At 65.2% G+C, this 17,408-nt stretch overlaps 3 protein-coding genes and 1 non-coding gene across 14 annotated transcripts; all 4 read left to right on the forward strand.

Annotated features, from left to right (window-relative positions):
- The first annotated feature begins 853 nt into the window (after nucleotides 1-853).
- On the forward strand, nucleotides 854-2,982 carry RPLP2 (ribosomal protein lateral stalk subunit P2). Of its 2 annotated transcripts, none has more exons than XM_086384314.1 (5): nucleotides 854-910; nucleotides 1,095-1,218; nucleotides 2,038-2,086; nucleotides 2,665-2,763; nucleotides 2,869-2,982. In XM_086384314.1, exons 2-5 carry the CDS (start codon nucleotides 1,096-1,098, stop codon nucleotides 2,943-2,945), a joined length of 348 nt encoding a protein of 115 aa, XP_086240440.1. In that variant the 5' UTR covers nucleotides 854-910; nucleotide 1,095; the 3' UTR covers nucleotides 2,946-2,982. The 2 variants fall into 2 exon arrangements, with proteins under 2 accessions (XP_086240440.1, XP_086240441.1); XM_086384315.1 differs by having other exon boundaries at nucleotides 2,872-2,982.
- LOC147341653 (small nucleolar RNA SNORA52) lies at nucleotides 2,117-2,251 on the forward strand. The gene has a single exon (XR_015158204.1). It is a non-coding gene; the product is annotated as a small nucleolar RNA SNORA52 (small nucleolar RNA).
- A 3,484-nt stretch (nucleotides 2,983-6,466) lies between the features above and the next one.
- Nucleotides 6,467-11,203, forward strand: PNPLA2 (patatin like domain 2, triacylglycerol lipase). The gene is made up of 9 exons (XM_086384280.1): nucleotides 6,467-6,789; nucleotides 8,342-8,574; nucleotides 8,654-8,719; nucleotides 9,079-9,288; nucleotides 9,511-9,571; nucleotides 9,673-9,849; nucleotides 9,945-10,077; nucleotides 10,269-10,391; nucleotides 10,484-11,203. Exons 1-9 carry the CDS (start codon nucleotides 6,603-6,605, stop codon nucleotides 10,752-10,754), a joined length of 1,461 nt encoding a protein of 486 aa, XP_086240406.1. The 5' UTR covers nucleotides 6,467-6,602; the 3' UTR covers nucleotides 10,755-11,203.
- An 825-nt stretch (nucleotides 11,204-12,028) lies between these two features.
- Nucleotides 12,029-17,105, forward strand: CRACR2B (calcium release activated channel regulator 2B). Of its 10 annotated transcripts, none has more exons than XM_086384261.1 (10): nucleotides 12,029-12,152; nucleotides 14,121-14,314; nucleotides 14,391-14,502; nucleotides 14,872-15,043; nucleotides 15,417-15,563; nucleotides 15,668-15,758; nucleotides 15,851-15,962; nucleotides 16,085-16,251; nucleotides 16,435-16,506; nucleotides 16,660-17,105. In XM_086384261.1, exons 2-10 carry the CDS (start codon nucleotides 14,156-14,158, stop codon nucleotides 16,699-16,701), a joined length of 1,074 nt encoding a protein of 357 aa, XP_086240387.1. In that variant the 5' UTR covers nucleotides 12,029-12,152; nucleotides 14,121-14,155; the 3' UTR covers nucleotides 16,702-17,105. The 10 variants fall into 10 exon arrangements, with proteins under 10 accessions (XP_086240387.1, XP_086240385.1, XP_086240380.1 ...); XM_086384259.1 differs by having other exon boundaries at nucleotides 15,870-15,962; XM_086384260.1 differs by lacking the exon at nucleotides 12,029-12,152 and adding an exon at nucleotides 12,534-12,861.
- Nucleotides 17,106-17,408: the final 303 nt, after the last annotated feature.

A 17,408-nucleotide genomic window follows, 5' to 3' on the forward strand; every position in this document is an offset into this window, starting at 1 on the left:
GCCTCGTTTAACTACTCTGTGTCCGTGCACTAGAACCTAAGTTCTGAGGAAGCAGAACCGGGCCTGGCCTGGGGGGGGACTGAGGCCAGCCTGCAGCAAGGTCCCCGACAAGGAGTGAAGGAGCAATGTGTGCTGTGTCCATGGCTAAGCTGATGTCTCTTCCGAAAGCGCACAGCCCAGGTGGGGGCGGATCACACGGGCGTGGAAGGTTCTGGCTCCGCTCCTCCGAGAGGCGGTGACAGAGCCTCCCAGCTTCTCCTGGGGCCCCCGCCGTGGTACTAGAGATGGAGTGAGCAGTGGCTGGGTTCCGCGGAGTAAACGCGCGGGGCGACTCGCCCGCCCGTCTGGGCCAGGCCGGACAGCCGGCTCCTGCTGCGTAGCTGGCTCGACCCCAGCAGCGGCGCCGGGCCACGTGCGGCCCGCAGCGGCGCCGCCTCGCTTCCGGTAGCCGTGCACCATGGGACTTGTAGTTCGCCGGCCGCGTCCGCCGCTCCGGCAGAGAAGCGACCAGCGCGCGGAGGCCGCTCTGTATGCTGGGAGCTGTAGGCGCCGCGCGGCATCCTGGGAACCCTGAAGGGAGAAACCTACACTCTGGACTCGCTCCTCTCTCAGCCCCACTTCCCCCAGGGATCTCGGGCGGCACTCACCCCATTATATATACGAAGACAGCCCTGGAACTGCCTTCCGCTTTTGCGGTGGCGGCTGCGGGACAGACGGGATAATGGCGTCTCCCGCGTCCTCATTGGCTAGGCGCTGCGTGACGTCACTAGGAGGCGCCCTCGTCGGGCGCCGAGCGCAAGTCCCGGAGGCTTCTGGGTAGCGAATTACTCCCGCCCCCAGAACCGGCGCCTTCCTTTCCGTCCCTGACGCCACCGAGGTCGCACGCGCGAGGCTGCTCTGCCGCCGCTGAGTGAGTGGGCCGGGAGGGCCAGGCCGCGGGGCCTGGCCGCGGTCGTGAGTGCCGTGGGGGGCGGGCGGGGCAGGGCGTGGGCCAGGCCTCGGTGGCGGCTCCGCACCAGCCGCGCGCGGCCGTACACTGGCCTCGCAGGGACCCGAGGCCGCCCTTAATGCCGTGTCCTTGTCTCACGCGCTAGGATGCGTTACGTTGCCTCCTACTTGTTGGCCGCCCTCGGGGGCAACTCCTCCCCCAGCGCCAAGGACATCAAAAAGATCCTGGACAGCGTGGGCATCGAGGCAGACGATGATCGGCTCAACAAGGTAGCCGCCTCGCAGGGGCCTGAAGGCCCCGCCGACCCTATACGCCGCATACGGGGCTCCCTCTCCTACCCAACCCAGGGAAGTAGGTTGCCGCGGGTTTAGTGGAAGGCCTTTGCCCGCCCATGTGGTTTTCGAACTGCCCAAATGTACTAGTACAGCCCAAAGTAAGAAAAAGTGGGGATGAAGTCAAGTCCGCGATAGCGTGGCTCAGTGGGAACAAGTCACGTGTAAACTTTTTTTTTTTAACTGTAAACAAGCCCACGTTAACTTTATTTTTTTGAACTCAGTGTGGTGGTGGTTTACTCGCTAAGTCGTGTCTGACTGTTGCGACCCGATGGGCTGTAGACCGTCAGATTCCTCTGTCCATGGGATTTCCCAGGCGAGAATATTGGAGTGGGTTGCCATTTCCTTCTCCAAGAGATCGTCCCAACCCAGGAATCGAAGTGCTGTGCTGTGCTGTGCTTAGTCACTCCGTGGTGTCCGACTATGCCGCCCCATGAACTGTAGCCCATCAGGTTCCTCTGTCCGTGGGGAGTCTCCAGGCAAGAATGCTTCCCGACCCAGGGATGGTACCCTGGTCTCTCCCGCATTGCAGGTGGAATCTTTACTGACTGGGCCACAAGGGAAGCTCTCTTTGAACCTAGGGAAGGTTATTTTGATAGGTATTGAGTGTGAAGTGAGGTATTTTGCGTTTCTTTTCAGCAGTAAGTTTTGGCGTTAGTTCTCATGTGGGTGTCTTACCTGTCCTGCGTGGGTCATAACTGCTGTGCGGGGGCGCTGTGTGTGGCCTCTGGTGACCCTGCTCCTCATCTGCTCTAGGTCATCAGTGAGCTCCACGGAAAGAACATCGAGGACGTCATTGCTCAGGGTGAGGTCGTGTTCGAGGCTTTGGTTTGCACGGTCCATTCTAATCCCTGCCGGTCAGCCTGTGGCCTGCCAGGCTTCGCTTGTGGACCAGAGCACCCTAGAAGCCTTACCCAGAGGAGTGAGCAGGGTCTCCGTGGGCTCATGCTATGGGCGCTTCTAGACAACCCCTGGGCAGGGCGGCAGGGGCGCCTGTGCCCTCAGTGAGCGTCTGTAAACAAGTCTCACCACGGGGGGGCTAGGACTGACCACAGGCCCTGCCCTGTGAGGTCAGGCTGGAGCTGGGCTTGCTTGGGAGTTGAGCTTTGGGGGAGTTGTTTTTGTCTGTGAGCTCACTGTGGGGGGTGAGGATCTGGACACTGGGACAGTGGATTCTCTCTGCCTGGTTGTAAGCATGTTTGTCCAGCTTATCTCCCGGGTAGGGCACCGTGGGCCTGCAGGTCTGCTGGAGGGATTCCTAGAAGCCCGTGTCTGGGAAAGTGGGAATCTGACACAGACCCGGACGAGCTGGACAGTGCCCCTTCACTCTGAGATGACATTCAGGTGGAACACCAGGGCTCATCTCCCCTTTGGTCTCTGCAGGTATCGGCAAGCTGGCCAGTGTGCCGGCTGGCGGGGCTGTGGCCGTCTCCGCTGCCCCAGGATCGGCAGCACCCGCTGCGGGTTCTGCTCCAGCTGCAGGTAAGTGGAGGTCCAGGCAGCTGTTGGTGCACACGCCCTGAGGTCTGTCTCTGCTGGGTGTGTGGCCTGCACTGCGATTGAGCTCACCATGCTTTCTCCCCACAGCAGAGGAGAAGAAGGAGGAGAAGAAGGAAGAGTCGGAGGAGTCAGATGACGACATGGGCTTCGGCTTGTTTGACTAGAGTCCTGCTCCCCTGCAAATAAAACCCTTTTTATGTATGTCTTGAGCTTTCTGTGCGTGGTTTGTCAGTGTGGTCTCTGCATCCTTGTCTCGTTCTGGGATGAACCGGGACCCTTGTTCGGTGAAGTCTGAAGAGCCAGGACTGGGGTTCCCGGGAAGGGTCACTTCCTGTGGGTCTTGAGTATGGCCAAGCCTTGAGCCTCTTTCTTGGACATTGTCCCTGCTCCTGAGGACTGCCAGGGTCTTGGAGGGAATAAGGCTTTCAGGGGACTCCCCGTCCAGAAAATTTTCAGAACCTGGGGAGGGTGGCCTCTGCTCTATGAGGCTGGTACCTCCAGTTGAGGCCAGCAGTTCCCGTTAGACTGAGTGGTTTCAGTTACACAAGGATTCCGTCGTAGGAGTCGGGCGCCTGGTCTTGTTCGAGTCAGCACCCCAGCTCCACCTTAGCTCCCGAGCAACTCGGGTGTCACTCAGCTGCTCTGAGCCTCAGTGTCCCCAGCTGTCTTTGCTGGGCAGATGTGGAAGTGGCTTGCAGACAGCAGCGCTGGGTTGCGCGCTCTTCAGGTCCTTTAGTGGTAGGCCTGCCCATGCCCCTTCTTCCAGGTTCTGGCCTAGAATACGGGGCAGAGGGGAGAGGCCCTCACTGCCTGGTTCAGTCTCGCTCAGTCATGTCCAACTGGTTCCCCGTGGACTGCAGCACACCAGGCCTCCCCATCTATCCCTAACTCCTGGAGCTTACTCAAATTCCTGTCCGTTGAGTTGGTGATGCCATCCAACTATCTCATCCTGTCATCCCCTTCTCCCACCTTCAATCTTGCCAGCTTCAGGGTCTTTGCCAGTGAGTAAGTTCTTTGCATCAAGTGACCAAACTATTGGAGTCTCAGCTTCACCATCAATCCTTCCAATGAATATTCAGGACTGATTTCCTTTAGGATGGACTGGTTGGATCTCCTTGCAGTCCAAGGGATGCTCTAGAGTCTTCAACACCACAGTTGAAAAGCATCAATTCATCTCACTATCCTGGCCCTGTAGCTGTTGGCAGTCTTCACGGCCTTGGGCCTCTGCCTGCCAATGCCAGGCTACCCAGTAGATCCTCTGCCTTTCTGAAGGCTGTGGTGTGGTGGGCAAGTGCTAGGAGCTCACCCCGCAGTAGGCATTTATGGAGCTGTGGGCTCACAGTTCCAGAGGAGAGTGGCGAGTGCAGCACAGGAGATGGCAGGACAGAGGGGTGGGGGCCTCCGGAAGAGGCCCCAGGGCAGAAGTGCTGGCCCTGAGGAGTGGGGGCTTGGACGGGGGTGAGGACACAGGACGGGGAAAAGGTCTGGGGTGTAGTGGGGCTTGGGGGGGCTCTGTGTGCCCAGGGACACAGCTGAACTGGGGCTGTGGTCCAAGGCTAGGGTATTGGGGCCCCTCCCAGAGGAGTGGACCCAGGGTCCCGGGGCAGAACTCGCAATCCTAGGCTCGACCCTGTGGGGGCAGAGGACCCCTGCCTGGTGGTCAGCAACCCCCAGGGACCCTCATCTGTACTGCCTGGGGGAAGGGGCAGGTCCTCCTCCCACTCTACAGGCAGCATTCTGGGAAGGGCTTGATGTTCCTGGCTCCAGAACTGGTCCCAGGGGCCTAAAGGGAGGGTTATGTACCCAAAACAAGTCAGCTAGCGTGTGGAAATGGGAGCAGAGGTCTCCCTGCACTGGGGTGGCACAGCCTCATTCCCTCAGAAACGACCCGGACTCTGGCCTCCCCCAGAGCAGGCTGCAGGGACAGCCTTAGGCCCCTGGCTGAGCTCACAGTGTCCAGCTCCTCCTTGGTGGTCCACCCTGGTGACCCCCTGAGCTCTGCAGGCTGGCCTTGGGGGTCTGTTCCGTTCCCACTGTGTTCCCCCTCATCTCCTGCTGTGTCCAGCAGCCTCCCCAAGGGCTCAGGCACCCCAATCCTGTGCTGCACCTCCATCCAAAGCATTCGGGGTTCTAAGTCAAACACCCTCACCCCCTGCCTTCCCTTTTCCCAGGACCCAGCTCCCCCCCGGCCTCCTACCCAGGGCCCTTGAGTGTCTGTAGGGTGGGTGGCCCTTTGCCTTCCATGTTTCACCCTAACCCTAACCCTAACTGAGAGTCCTTATTTGAACTTGTGGAAACACTCTCTCCCACTTCAGCCCAACCCCCTCCCCAAGTGGGGCCAGCCTGGGCTGACTTTCCTCACTGCTCTACTGGTGTGGATTCCCATGCTAGGCACACATGCCAAGTACAGGTGGCTTGGAGCTGAGGACTGGTTGGCATGATGCCCGATGGCCCTGTCCTGGGGAGGCCCTGCTCTGGCTCTGCCTGGGCCTGATTGGGGAGCAGCCCTGGGCTGGGTCCTGAACTAAACTCCTGCCTGGGGAGCGAATGTCAAGGGTGACATGCACGCTGGCCACCTGTCTTCAGCATAGATAAGCCCCTTGTTTGGGAGGTGAAGTGAGGTGCCGGATGACCTGGTGGCTCAGCAGTAAAGAATCCTGCCAATGCAGGAGACATGGGTTTGAACCCTGAGTCCAGAAGTTCCCAAAAAGGAAATGGCAACCCACTCCAGTATTCTTGCCTGGGAACTCCCATGGACAGAGGAGCCTGGTGGGCTACAGTCCATGGAGTCAGAAAAGAGTCAGACAGGACTGAGCCAGTAAACAAGTGAGGTGCAGAGCTAGTTCTGGATACAAGTCAGGATAGCCCTGCCCTGCAATCCAGGAGAAAAATGCGGAAGGGGGTGGGAGGGTGACGTTACCAGCACCTGCCTGGGCAATTAGTTAGGGCGGGTCAGGGCTGGAGTCACCCCGGAGTAGACCCCACAGCCTGAGGAGCTGGGACAGGAGGCCGATGGAAACCAACTTAGTGCCCAGGTAGAGTTGGCTGCGGGGCGGTCGGAGCTCGGCCGGGAGGTCTGGTGTGGGTCTGAGACGCCAATGTTCTCTCTGGGAATTGTGGTTTGCATGCAGCCCTGTGTGTTTACGGGTGATTCTGTGGATGAGTCTCGGTGGGTCCTTAAGGTCCCTGGCCCGCGGCGAGCTCCTCGGAGTCCCAGGCGGGCGGAGGCCTACGCCTGAGGGAGGCGAGATGCTGCCCGGACAGCAGGGCCCTCCGCTCCCGGGTGTCCAGCTCAGATGCCGACGTCCTGGGCCTGAGAGCGGCCATCCCCACTCCTCTGGGCCCCCGTCCGCCCCTTTCCGCCGTCCACGGTGGTGGGGGCGGGGAAGGCAGCAGGAGGTGGGGGACGTGGACTCCCGTCCGGGCCTGGCTACTGTCTTTGGCGGGGCCGCAGGTGCGGCGCTTCGGAGCCCAGGGAGCTGGACGGCGGGCGGGGCCTCAGTTTCGGGGCAGGGGCTCGGGGCGGGGTCTCCGGGTCCAGGTGGGCTTCCGGGGAGGGCAGGGCCCCTGGGGGGCGGGGCCTCGGAGCCGGGGGCGCGGCCGTTCCCCGCGCGCCCCGATAGGCCCGCGCGAGCCGGCTCCGCCCCGCCCCCTGCTAAAATCGCCGCCTCCGCGCAGAGTCCCCAGCTCCGCCGGCTGAGACCCCGAGCCACCGCCACCGAGGGGCCAGCCGGCCGGTGTAGCCCCGGCTCCAGAGCGAGCGGCGAGCGCGCGGCGCACAGGGCGGCCTGCGGAGCCCGGGAGCCCGGCGGGCCGCCGCGATGTTCCCCAAGGAGACGACGTGGAACATCTCGTTCGCGGGCTGCGGCTTCCTCGGCGTCTACCATATCGGCGTGGCCTCCTGCCTCCGCGAGCACGCGCCCTTCCTGGTGGCCAACGCCACGCACATCTACGGCGCCTCGGCCGGGGCGCTCACGGCCACGGCGTTGGTCACCGGGGCCTGCCTGGGTAAGAGGGCCGGGGGGGCTGGGCAGATGCCCCTCGCGAGGGTGGAGCGGCCCCTTCCGTCACCATGGGGAGGTGGGAGGGGGTCTCTACTCGGGACCCGGGCCGAGGGTCCAATTCCCGGCGCCAGCCAGGGGCGGGGCCTGCCTTGTTTTGCTCCGAGGGTGCCCGGGGATTGGGGTAGGGCCGGGTGCTGCCGCCTAGGGCCCGCCTGTCGGGCGCAAAGGTTGGGGGGCGGGCAGGTGCAGAGGAGTTATTTCATTGGAAAGAGAAAGTAGTTCGTGGGCGGGACCTCGAGAGACGGGGTGGGGTCTAGGCTGTCCGCCTGCCCCGGGCGTGTAAGACCGGGTGCCAGCGGTCACTGTGTCCTGGGGCTTCGGCATTCCAGACTGCCATGGCCCCGGGGCAAGGTATGGAGTTGGCCTCTGAGAGAGCGTCTGGTCACTGTGGCCTGGTGCCTCCCGAGGACTCTTGGAGGAGGACCCAGCAGGTCAGGCCTGGGCCTGGCCAACACAAGCTCTCCCCGGCTCTCTCGCTCCTGGCACACCGCCCACTTGTGGGTCTGGGTCCGCGGCTTTGCCCCCTCCATGGGGCCAGAGGCGCGTGGAGACTCTGAAGTCCCGGCGTCGGCTTCCTCCACCCGCACTCCTCCGGCGGCCCTTGCCAGTGATGTTTAGGGCACACGGAGTTCTCCTGGAGACAGCCAAAGTGACAGAGGGGTCATTAGCTTCTGGAATGCCCCGCCCAGCAGGAGCCTGTCCAGGGTTCTCCCCTGCCCCCTGCCGGTGACTTTTGCCCTGAGAGGTTGGGGTGGGAGGAGCAGACGGGAATTCACCCTGTGGCCAGGCCCTTTCCCCTCCAGGCGGCCTCCACCCAGTGCTCCTCAGACCCCCTGTTGGTCTCAGGACACCCCTAGGTCCGTGGTACCTTGTTGAGGACATGGCCCGCATGGCGCCTCCCCCCAACACATGCTCCCAAGAAAGCTTTCTCACAAGCGCCAGTGGTCTTGGGCAGCTGGAGCCTGCACCCTGCCTCATCCCTGACCCCAGTGGTGATCCCAGTGCCTCTGGGGCCTTCCTGCCCCGGCTACTCCTGGGCCCCTCGCACTCCGGCTTTGTCCCCAGCCAGTGCCCATGGCCCCCAGAGCTATGTTGAGGGGCTGCAATGGGATGCAAGCTGGTGTCATGCCCCCGGGTGGCATTAGGGTCTGTGGATCTGGATCTGGCCAAGTGGGTGAAGGCTGAGGCTGCTCAGAGTTGAGCCTGTGGCTTCTACCCTTCCTGGGGGGGGCTGGGTGCCAGGCCACGCCAGGCTCTGTGATTCATGGATCAGGGAGAGCATTGGGAAATACTGGGCAGAGGGCAGGCCATGGCCTCAGCTATCTGCCCTCCCAGGAGCCTCTCTCTTCCCAGGAACAGGTGGCAAAAGTCCCAGTTGTGGGCCAGGCCCCGTGGTGGACACGGAGACTCCTCCAGGGTGGATAGGGCTGGCTTGAGTCTGTGCCATGGTCCCTGGGCATGGAGCCCTGGCCTGACTCTTGGCCCTGCTGCTCCAGGTGAAGCTGGTGCCAACATCATCGAGGTGTCCAAGGAGGCCCGGAAGCGGTTCTTGGGCCCACTGCACCCTTCCTTCAACATGGTGAAGACCATCCGGGGCTGCCTGCTGAAGATTCTGCCTGCTGATTGCTATGAGTGTGCCAGCGGCCGCCTAGGCATCTCTCTGACCCGTGTCTCTGATGGCGAGAACGTCATTATAACCCACTTCAACTCCAAAGAGGAGCTTATCCAGGTGGGCCCCACGGGCCATACCGGGGTGCGGTAGGAACCCCAAGACCCCTGCTTACTGCCCCCTCTGTCCCTACCCCCAGGCCAATGTCTGCAGCACCTTCATCCCCGTGTACTGCGGCCTCATCCCCCCTTCCCTCCAGGGGGTGGTGAGTATCCCCTGGGCGCCCTGCCCGGGTGACAAGTCGGCTCCTGTGTGGGGGGTGGGATGAGTGCCCCCCAGCCCTGCCCTCCAGCCGGCCTGTCACCTCACTTCCCCAGAGTGCGGGGAGGAGCGCCATCTGTGCCCCCCCAACTGTGGCCTCACTTCCCCAGTTACTCAAGAGCTGGTGAGCTGGCGCGGATGAACGTTTCCGGTGGTGTTCTCCCCAACCCCGCCGTCTGGCCATCTGTTCAGTGGCCAGTGCCCAGTGGGTGAAAGGCCCAGATGAAATGGCCCCGGGGGGGGGGGGGGGCATCAGCGCCCCCTGCTGGGCCCTCCCCGTGTGACCCAGTGTCCCTGCCACAGCGCTACGTGGATGGTGGCATCTCAGACAACCTGCCGCTCTATGAGCTCAAGAACACCATCACGGTGTCCCCCTTCTCGGGCGAGAGTGACATCTGCCCGCAGGACAGCTCCACCAACATCCACGAGCTCCGAGTCACCAACACCAGCATCCAGTTCAACCTGCGCAACCTCTACCGCCTCTCCAAGGCCCTGTTCCCACCCGAGCCCCTGGTGAGGCCGCCGTCGCCGCCGGCTCGGGGGACACCTGCCTGGGGGCCTCTCCTGGCGATAGCCCGCAACTTGCCCAGCCTCTGTCCAACCTGGATCTGGCCCTGGATTCAAGTTTGCTTAGGGTGTGGTGGGGGGATGGTGCAGAGACCCCGTGGACCCCAGGGGGGGCAGAAACAGGGTGTGTATGGCCCCCTGCCCCAGTTTACGCCTCCCCTGCCTCAGGTGCTTCGAGAGATGTGCAAACAGGGCTACAGGGATGGCCTCCGCTTCCTGCGGCGGAACGGTGCGCAGGCTGCCCAGGGCTGGGTGGGCTCTGCTTGGCCGTCCCCTGTGGGCCAGCCAGCCGCAGCCCCGCTGATGGCCTGTCGCATCCTCCCCACCCAGGTCTCCTGAACCGGCCCAACCCCTTGCTGGCACTGCCCCCTAGCCAGCCCCCTGCCCCCGAGGATGCAGATGCAGAGGAGGGGGCAGTGGCCATGGAGAGGACTGGAGGGAAGGACCACCTGCCTCCGCCCAGGGAGGATCACATCCTGGAGCACCTGCCCTCAAGGCTCAATGAGGGTTCGTGGGGGAAGGGGGTCTGGGGGGGGGGCGGAGGGGTCCTGGTCTCCGCCTCCCCTGCGGACCTGCCACCTACCGCCCTTCTGTACCCACAGCCCTACTGGAGGCCTGCATGGAGCCCACGGACCTGCTGACCACACTCTCCAACATGCTGCCCGTGCGTCTGGCCATGGCCATGATGGTGCCCTACACTCTGCCCCTGGAGAGCGCGGTGTCCTTCACCATCCGGTGAGCAGCAGGGGCGGGCCCCCGGGACGGACTTGGGAGTCATTCCTGGGTGGTGGGCACAAAGACACAAGGAGAGAGAGAGACAGCTGGTTTAAGATGCTGCAGAGATGCCATGTCGGGCCCCAGAGCCAGGGCACAGACCGGGCCGGCCCGCCGCGGTCCCTGAGGCCATGCCTTGCGCCCTGCCCCAGCTTGCTCGAGTGGCTGCCTGACGTCCCTGAGGACATCCGGTGGATGAAGGAGCAGACGGGCAGCATCTGCCAGTACCTGATGATACGCGCCAAGAGGAAGCTGGGCAACCACCTGCCCTCCAGGTGAGCCCCTCGCCGCCGTGCCCACCCCGGCCCGCAGCCTCCCAGGCGACCCGCACGCAAGCCCACCCTCCCTCCATCCTGCTCTCCTGCAGGCTGTCGGGGCAGGTGGTGCTGCGCCGCGCCCGCTCGTTGCCCTCCGTGCCGCTGTCCTGCGCCGCCTACAGCGAGGTGCTGCCCAGCTGGATGCGCAACAGCCTGTCGCTGGGGGATGTACTGGCCAAATGGGAGGAGTGCCAGCGGCAACTGCTGCTCGGGCTCTTCTGCACCAACGTGGCCTTCCCGCCGGACGCCCTGCGCATGCGCGTCCCTGCCGGCCCGGCCCCCGAGCCCCCGCAGCACCCGCCCAGCTCGCCTCCTTGCTAAGGGCCCAGGGCCCTGGCCTTCCGGCCCGGGTGCTGAGGGCTGGCCCACGCCCGCCCCCCCCAGGCCCCGCAGCGTCCCTGCCCCGTGAGGCGGGGCCCCAGGGCCAGCTGAGCTCCCCTCCGCGGCCCCTCTCCACCACCCTGCAGACTGAGGAGCTGGAGGCCCTCACGCTGCCCAAGGGGGCTTTGCGGTCCACCAGCCGCTCCTTCGTTGCACAGAGGAGGGCCGGGTAGCCCTCCCAGCGTGGCCACAGGGACCCCCTGCCTGTGCCTTAACCCCCCCTTTGGGGCCCCGCCCCTGCGGCCCCTGCCCGGCACCCCCGCCTGTGAGCGCGGTATTACTCCTGAGAACTTCGCACCTGCTCCGCCGGCTTCATTTTTCATGTTTCTGAAGAATGTGTGTGAATTATTTATTTTTGTCAAAGCAGATGTAATAAACGCCGCAGCCCAGCCCTGCCTCCTTCACTTGTGTGCGGCTGCCCGCCCCGCCAATGTCGTGTCTCTGCAGCTTCAGGCCAGGGATTCCCGGGGTCCTGCGTCCCTCTAGCCTGGCATTCAGGGCCTGCCAGCCAGCCCTGGGGCTCCCCCTCAAAGCACCGAGGGCTTCCTAGGCTGCCGCCCACTCCACTGGCTGGGACCCTTGGGCACAGCTTTCCAAGGGCCAATGGAAATATTTGGGACCAAGATCCTTGCAAAATAAAAACAGAACTGTTTAGTTTACAACTTCATGGTGTCCTGGGGGTGTGGGATGATTTCCCGGTTGGATGGCTGTGGAGGCTGAGGTTCCCCAGGTGAGCGCAGGGGAGAGGTGGGCGGTGGTGGGTGGAGGGGTATGGAGGGGGGCTGCTCCACAGTGGGCGTTTGGCCCCAGGCTGGTGGGAGGTGTGGGTCTTGCCCCTGTCATCAGGAGCCTCCCCGCCCCCAACAGTGTACCCAGCCCCCTGCCCGAATATAGGATGGAGCAGGTGTGGTGAGGGGGGCTGGGTCTTGTGGGTGAGACATGCTCTGGAGGCCTCCTCTGCCCTGCCTGGGCAGTCTGAGGGGATGCGGCCAGCCCCCCTTGGTGACCACAAGGGCCCATGGGGCAAGGGGGGTTTCTGAGCGGAGCGGGGTGCTTGGCTGGCAGTCCAGAGCTGATTGCTGCTGGGGGTTTGCCCGCACCTGCCCTCTGTGCTTCCCCATGGCTGCAGCCCCCAGCCAACAATAACGGTCGGGCCGGGGCTGCGACCGGGAGAGCCGGCTCAGCAGGTCCCTGCGCGCCTGTGCCAGGGGCCACCCCTTGGTCTCAAGGTCCTGTCCTGTAGGCCCAGCCAGTTCTAGTTCAGCAGGATCCCTGGGGGAGCGGAGGCCTCCAGCCCCCAGCGCTGCCAGGAGGGCCCCGGGAGGCCAGCCCCTCCAGGTGGGTGCAGGGCCGGGCTGGGACCTGGGAGGGGGACCCCTGGGAAGAAGCTGGCATTTTCTCCCCCTGCAAGGACGTCACACACAGTCCCCACCCAGCACCTTCTGGCAACCCTCCCCCAACGGGAGCTGCAGTCAGGGCTATGCCCCCAAGGAGGGTTTGGGGCACCTGCTGAGACAGGAACCTCCTGCCAGCCCCCCCACCCAGTCACTCCCCCTCACACACACAGGCCTCTAAAGCACTGATTTAAATACCGTGTTGTAGTATACTACTTGTTTATTGTTTAAAAAAAATATGGGAAAGAATGTTGGAGAAGCATAGGGAAGAGAGGAAAGTCACGCCACTCCTAGAGATAACCGTTGAAAATATTTTGGTCTATTTCCTGCCTGGTTTTTCCTGCACGCTCTTCAGGGCCTGAAATCGAGATCCTGAGGACTGCCCCCCCTCCTTGGCCCTGTGCAGGAAGTATCCCCGGGGTCGTCTCCACCCCACCAGGAGCTCAGGCTCGGACAGGACAGACCCTGGGGGTCGGGGGCTGCATGCAAGGGCGGGCGGGCTGAGTGCTGGGCTACAGGGCAGTGCTGAGAGGCGGGGACACGGCGGGGACACGGGGACAGCGGCGGCGGCTCCGCCCGGCCGGCCCTGCCGGGGTCTCGGTACTGGCGGGTGGACAGCCCAGTGCGCGCAGGTGTGGCGGTGAAGCTCGCAGGTAGGCAGGCGCCTGGCAGGTACCCCCCGCCCACCCCCCAACCCCTGCCTGCGCTGGCCGCGTACCTCCACACCCGCCCCGCCAGGTCGCCACAGGGTTCATGGATCCCTGCATATCACGGCCAGGGACTCCGGTGCCCCTGGGGGCGCGCAGTGGCAAGGGCAGGGCAGACTGGGGCCCCAGGGCGTGGGGGCTCAGGAGTCCTCCCCACTCTCCGCTCCGCGGCCGGGACACAGTGCAGCTTCCGGCTGGGATGGCCCTTGGGTCCCAGGGAGCCAGGGAGCCGCTGGTGGGGTGGAATGCCCGCGCTGGGCCGGGGGCGGGCGAGCCCGCGCTGGGGGAGTGGTCTCCGCCCACGTCCCCTCCTCCCGCCCTTCCTCAGACCCGCCCTCTTTATCGGTCGCCCCCCACCCCCGGGAATATGGGTGGGGGGGAGAATCACAGTCTTGGACTGAGGGGCGACGACCCCAGGGTCCCAGGTCGGGGGGTGATGCCACACTGGGGGCTGGCTTCGGGAAATTCGGGGGTCAGGGCTTTGCGGGAACAAGAGGTGGTCTGATGAACGGGCAGGGCACCCCCTGGGAAGGAGGCCAGTGTGGCGGTGAGCACGGTGCCAGCAGGAAAGGCTGCTAGGCTAGACCCTGAGGTTCCCGACAAGGGCCTTGGAAGGCCTCGAGGCCCGGGCTGGACCCTGCACCTGCCCTCCGTGGGGCCCCAGGTCGGTGGGAGGGGCTGCGGGCAGGGAGGGCGGAGCCAGCCTGCCTGCCAGCTGGCCGGAGGCGGGGCCCAGGGTCGGTGCTGAGCAGCCAGGACCGCCTGGTACTCTCATTGGCCCGGCCTGGTCAGCCCCGTGCCCAGGTTGGCAATTCCAGGACCTGTTCAAGTCCTCTGCGGCTTACCATTCCCTCACCCAAGCCCTTGCCCCCTCTCGCGAGCCCCCACCTCATTTCAGTCACAAGATCTAGAGCAGCCCCCAGCCCGCCTCCCTTAATGCAGCCTCTCCTGCACCTGCTGGCTTCGAGGGTGGCCTTGAGCCTGCCTAGCTCCACCCAGGCCCCCGCCCGCCGGCCCCACTGCCTGAAATTGGGCCACACGCCCCCTGGCGGCCCCTCTGCCAAGCCCTCTCCCGCTTCCCATGGGGGCAGGGAGGCTCCTCTGCGCCCCACCTCTGGGTGCCCACCGCTCCCGCTTAGCCCTCGGCTGCCTTTGCCTCACACCCGCTTTGCCTGCCCTTCTCCTCTCTCCTCTTCTCTTCTCAGCTCTGCTCAGGCCACCCAAGGCTGAGCCCACCGCCATGGCCAGCCCCCCCGGGGCTGGGGAGGCCCAGGAGGAGGGGGGGTGGGAGCAGGGCCGCACGTCGGGGCCCCTGGCCGCGATGCTGGAGCAGGCCCAGGAGCTGTTCCTGCTGTGCGACAAGGAGGCCAAGGGCTTCATCACCCGGCACGACCTGCAGGTGAGCCCCCGCCCCCAGAAGCTGCCTGCCCCCGGGGCTGACCTTGGCCACTCAGCCCTGCCATCCGCCCTGCCAGGGCCTGCAGAGCGACCTGCCCCTCACGCCCGAGCAGCTGGAGGCTGTGTTTGAAAGCCTGGACCAGGCGCACACCGGCTTCCTCACCGCTCGGGAGTTCTGCCTCGGCCTGGGTGAGCCTGGGCCCTGAGCCCCACCCCCAGCCCACTGGCACGTGTGACTTGGGGCCCACAAGGTTGGCAGCCCACACCCCTCCGTGGCCTCCCTCCAGAGCACACACAAACACACGGAGAGCCCCCAAATGCGGCGGTGTGCTCACCGGCTACCACCCCTCTGCCCGAGCCTAACCCTAGTGAGGCTGGGAGCTAGGCGTGCCTCATTCTGGCCTGAGCCCAGCTGTCACCTCCCATTCCCAGGACGGGAGTCGGACCAGAGTCAGGAAGAAAAACAGGAAACCGGGCTCAGAGAAGGGCAGGATATGTGAGGGGGGCGGTGGGCTGAGCTGTGGGGGGGTAACAGTCTCTTCCTCCCACGCCCTGCAGGCAAGTTCGTGGGCGTGGAGGCCACCGCGGGTGCTCTGCCCTCCCGGGCTCCAGAGGAGACCTTCGAGTCGGGCTGGTTGGATGTGCAAGGCGCTGGGGGCTCAGTGGAGGAGGACGAGGAGCTGCTCAGCTCGGCGCTGGAGCAGCTGGGGGTGGCCCGGGTCCTGGGCGAGTAAGTCGATGTTGGCCTGACCCCAGCACCCTCCACTGCTCGGTCCACCTGCGCAGGCCTGTCCAGGTCGCCTGCGTGCCTGTTCCCAGACAGGGACCCTCGGCCAGGCTGGGTCCGGCCCTCTCAGCTGCCACTACTGTGAGCCGGGCGTGATTTCCCACAGAATTTGCATTTCTGGAGTCAGCAGTCACGGCTGCACCCAGCACAGGCACAGCCCTGGGTACACAAGGACACAACCCCGCTTGTACACACCTCCTGCCAGGCCACGCGGAAGAGGGTGCCCTGCTTGTCCAAGGGCACGGGGCCTCTGGGGCTCACCCTTCCGGGTGGGGGAGTCCTCCCTTCGGCTTCAGCCCCTACCCACCCACCCCAGGCAGCAGGCAATTCGGGCGCTCTGGACCCGGCTGCAGCGTGAGCGGCCCGAACTGCTGGGCTCCTTCGAGGACGTTCTGATGCGCGCGTCAGCCTGCCTGGAGGAGGCGGCCAGAGAGCGGGACGGCCTGGAGCACGCTCTGCGGAGGTGAGGGCTGGGAGGCCGGGTGCGGCCGGAGGGCCAGGCGGAGGGGCTCCTGGCTGCGGTGCTGGCAGGCTTTCAGCCGCCGTCTCACCCTCGGTTCCCCGCAGGCGGGAGAGCGAGCACCAGAGAGAAGTGCGGTGTCTGTACGAGGAGATGGAGCAGCAGCTGCGCGAGCAGCGCCAGCGCCTGCGGGGTCAGGTGGGCCCAGGCCGGGCGCGCGGGTCTCCGGGGGGCTGCCTTCTTGGACGGAACTGGTCCTACCCGCGCCCCTGCCGCCCGCGGGGGCTCAGGTGTCCCCGCGCGTCCTAGGGCCTCCCCCAGGAGGAGCGGAGAGGCCGCCTGGAACTGGAGCTGCAGAGTCGCGAGCAGGAGCTGGAGCGCGCGGGGCTGCGGCAGCGGGAGGTGAGCAGCCGCCGCGCGGAGGGATGCATGGCGGCCCAGCCCGGGCCCAAGCCCCGCCGTCCCCACGCACTCCCTGGCGACTTGAAGGGCTCTCTCCAGCCTCGACCCCCCCGCTCCCCCAGCTGGAACAACAGCTGCAGGCCCGGACCTCCGAGCAGCTGGAGGCGCAGGCGCAGAACGCACAGCTGTGGCTGGCCAACGAGGCGCTGCGGACGCAACTGGAGGGCGCGCAGGAGCAGCTCCGCAGACTGGAGGGCGACGCGCAGGGCCGCCGCGAGCAAGCCCAACGGTGCCGGGGGCGGGCCGGGCCCTCGGGGGCGGGCCCCGGGGAGGGGCGCGCCTGGAGCTCCGGGCTGCCGTCGCCCCCGGCTCCAGCCCCGCCTCTGGGGTCTCCGTGGGGCGGGTCCTCCAGGGGGCCGTGCGGCACCCCGAGGCGCCTTCCTGCATCCGCATCACCACCTCCGTCCTGCAGAGATGTGGTCGCGGTCTCGAGGAACATGCAGAAAGAGAAGCTCAGCCTCCTGCGGCAACTGGAGCTTCTCAGGTGCGTCCGGAAGGGGTCCGCGCCCCGCCGGCTTCCACCCAGCCCCCCCCACCGCCCCCCCCACCGCGAGGAAGCCCTTCCGTGCCCGCGTCCCCCACCCAGGCGTGCTTCCTCTTGAGACCCCCTCAGAGTCTGTGGACTGCTATTCCCCAGGGAGCTGAACACGCGGCTCCGAGACGAGAGGGACGTCTGTGAAGCCCAGCGGCTGGGTAGCAGCCGCAGGAAGGCTCTGAGCTCGGCCCCCCTGCTGGGCGCCCCCTGCTGCTGCTGTTGCAGTAGCTGGGCTCGCCCCCCAAGACGCGGCTCCGGCCACCTGCCCAGTGCCCGCTGACCAGCCCGAGTGACTCACTGGGCTTCACCTGGCTACTCAGAGAAGCCGCCCCTTGAAGGCGACTCGGCGTGACTGGGGGCTGCCTATCCAGGATGTGAGCTCTCCCTATTGAGCTCCCCGGCCTGCCTGACTTGCAGACATGAAGGAACTAACCTGGGGGGGGGGGTCAGGGACTCATGTCCCTTCCTGTGGTCCTCATTCTATCCCCAGCGCATCAAAACTAGCGGAAAACCCCCTCCTCCGAATAAAGTCCCCTGACTTCACCCTCCTCGGCCTCCTGTGTGTGTGGGAGCCGTAGCATTTGGAACAGGTGTCCATCGTCCTTGTGTGTCCACTGGACGTGTCCGCAAGCCCTCACCGTCCGCCAGAGTTGTAGGGACCAAGGGACTGAGGCCAGTCGGCCAGGAAGCAGTGGGCCGGGTTCTCTGACCGCCCCCAGCCTCCAGGGCCACCCCCTCCCCATGCCAGTCCTCACACAGCCCTGGGTTGGCTAGTTCAGCCCACTGGAGTCCTGAGTGGAGGCGCCGGGGGTGGGCCTAAGCTGTCCCCAGTGCCCCTCCGCCCTGCCAGC

This window comes from Bos grunniens, chromosome 29, assembly GCF_055505025.1.
Source record: "Bos grunniens cultivar Pamir isolate PY7600 chromosome 29, Bosgru_T2T1.0, whole genome shotgun sequence".
NCBI lineage: Eukaryota > Metazoa > Chordata > Mammalia > Artiodactyla > Bovidae > Bos > Bos grunniens.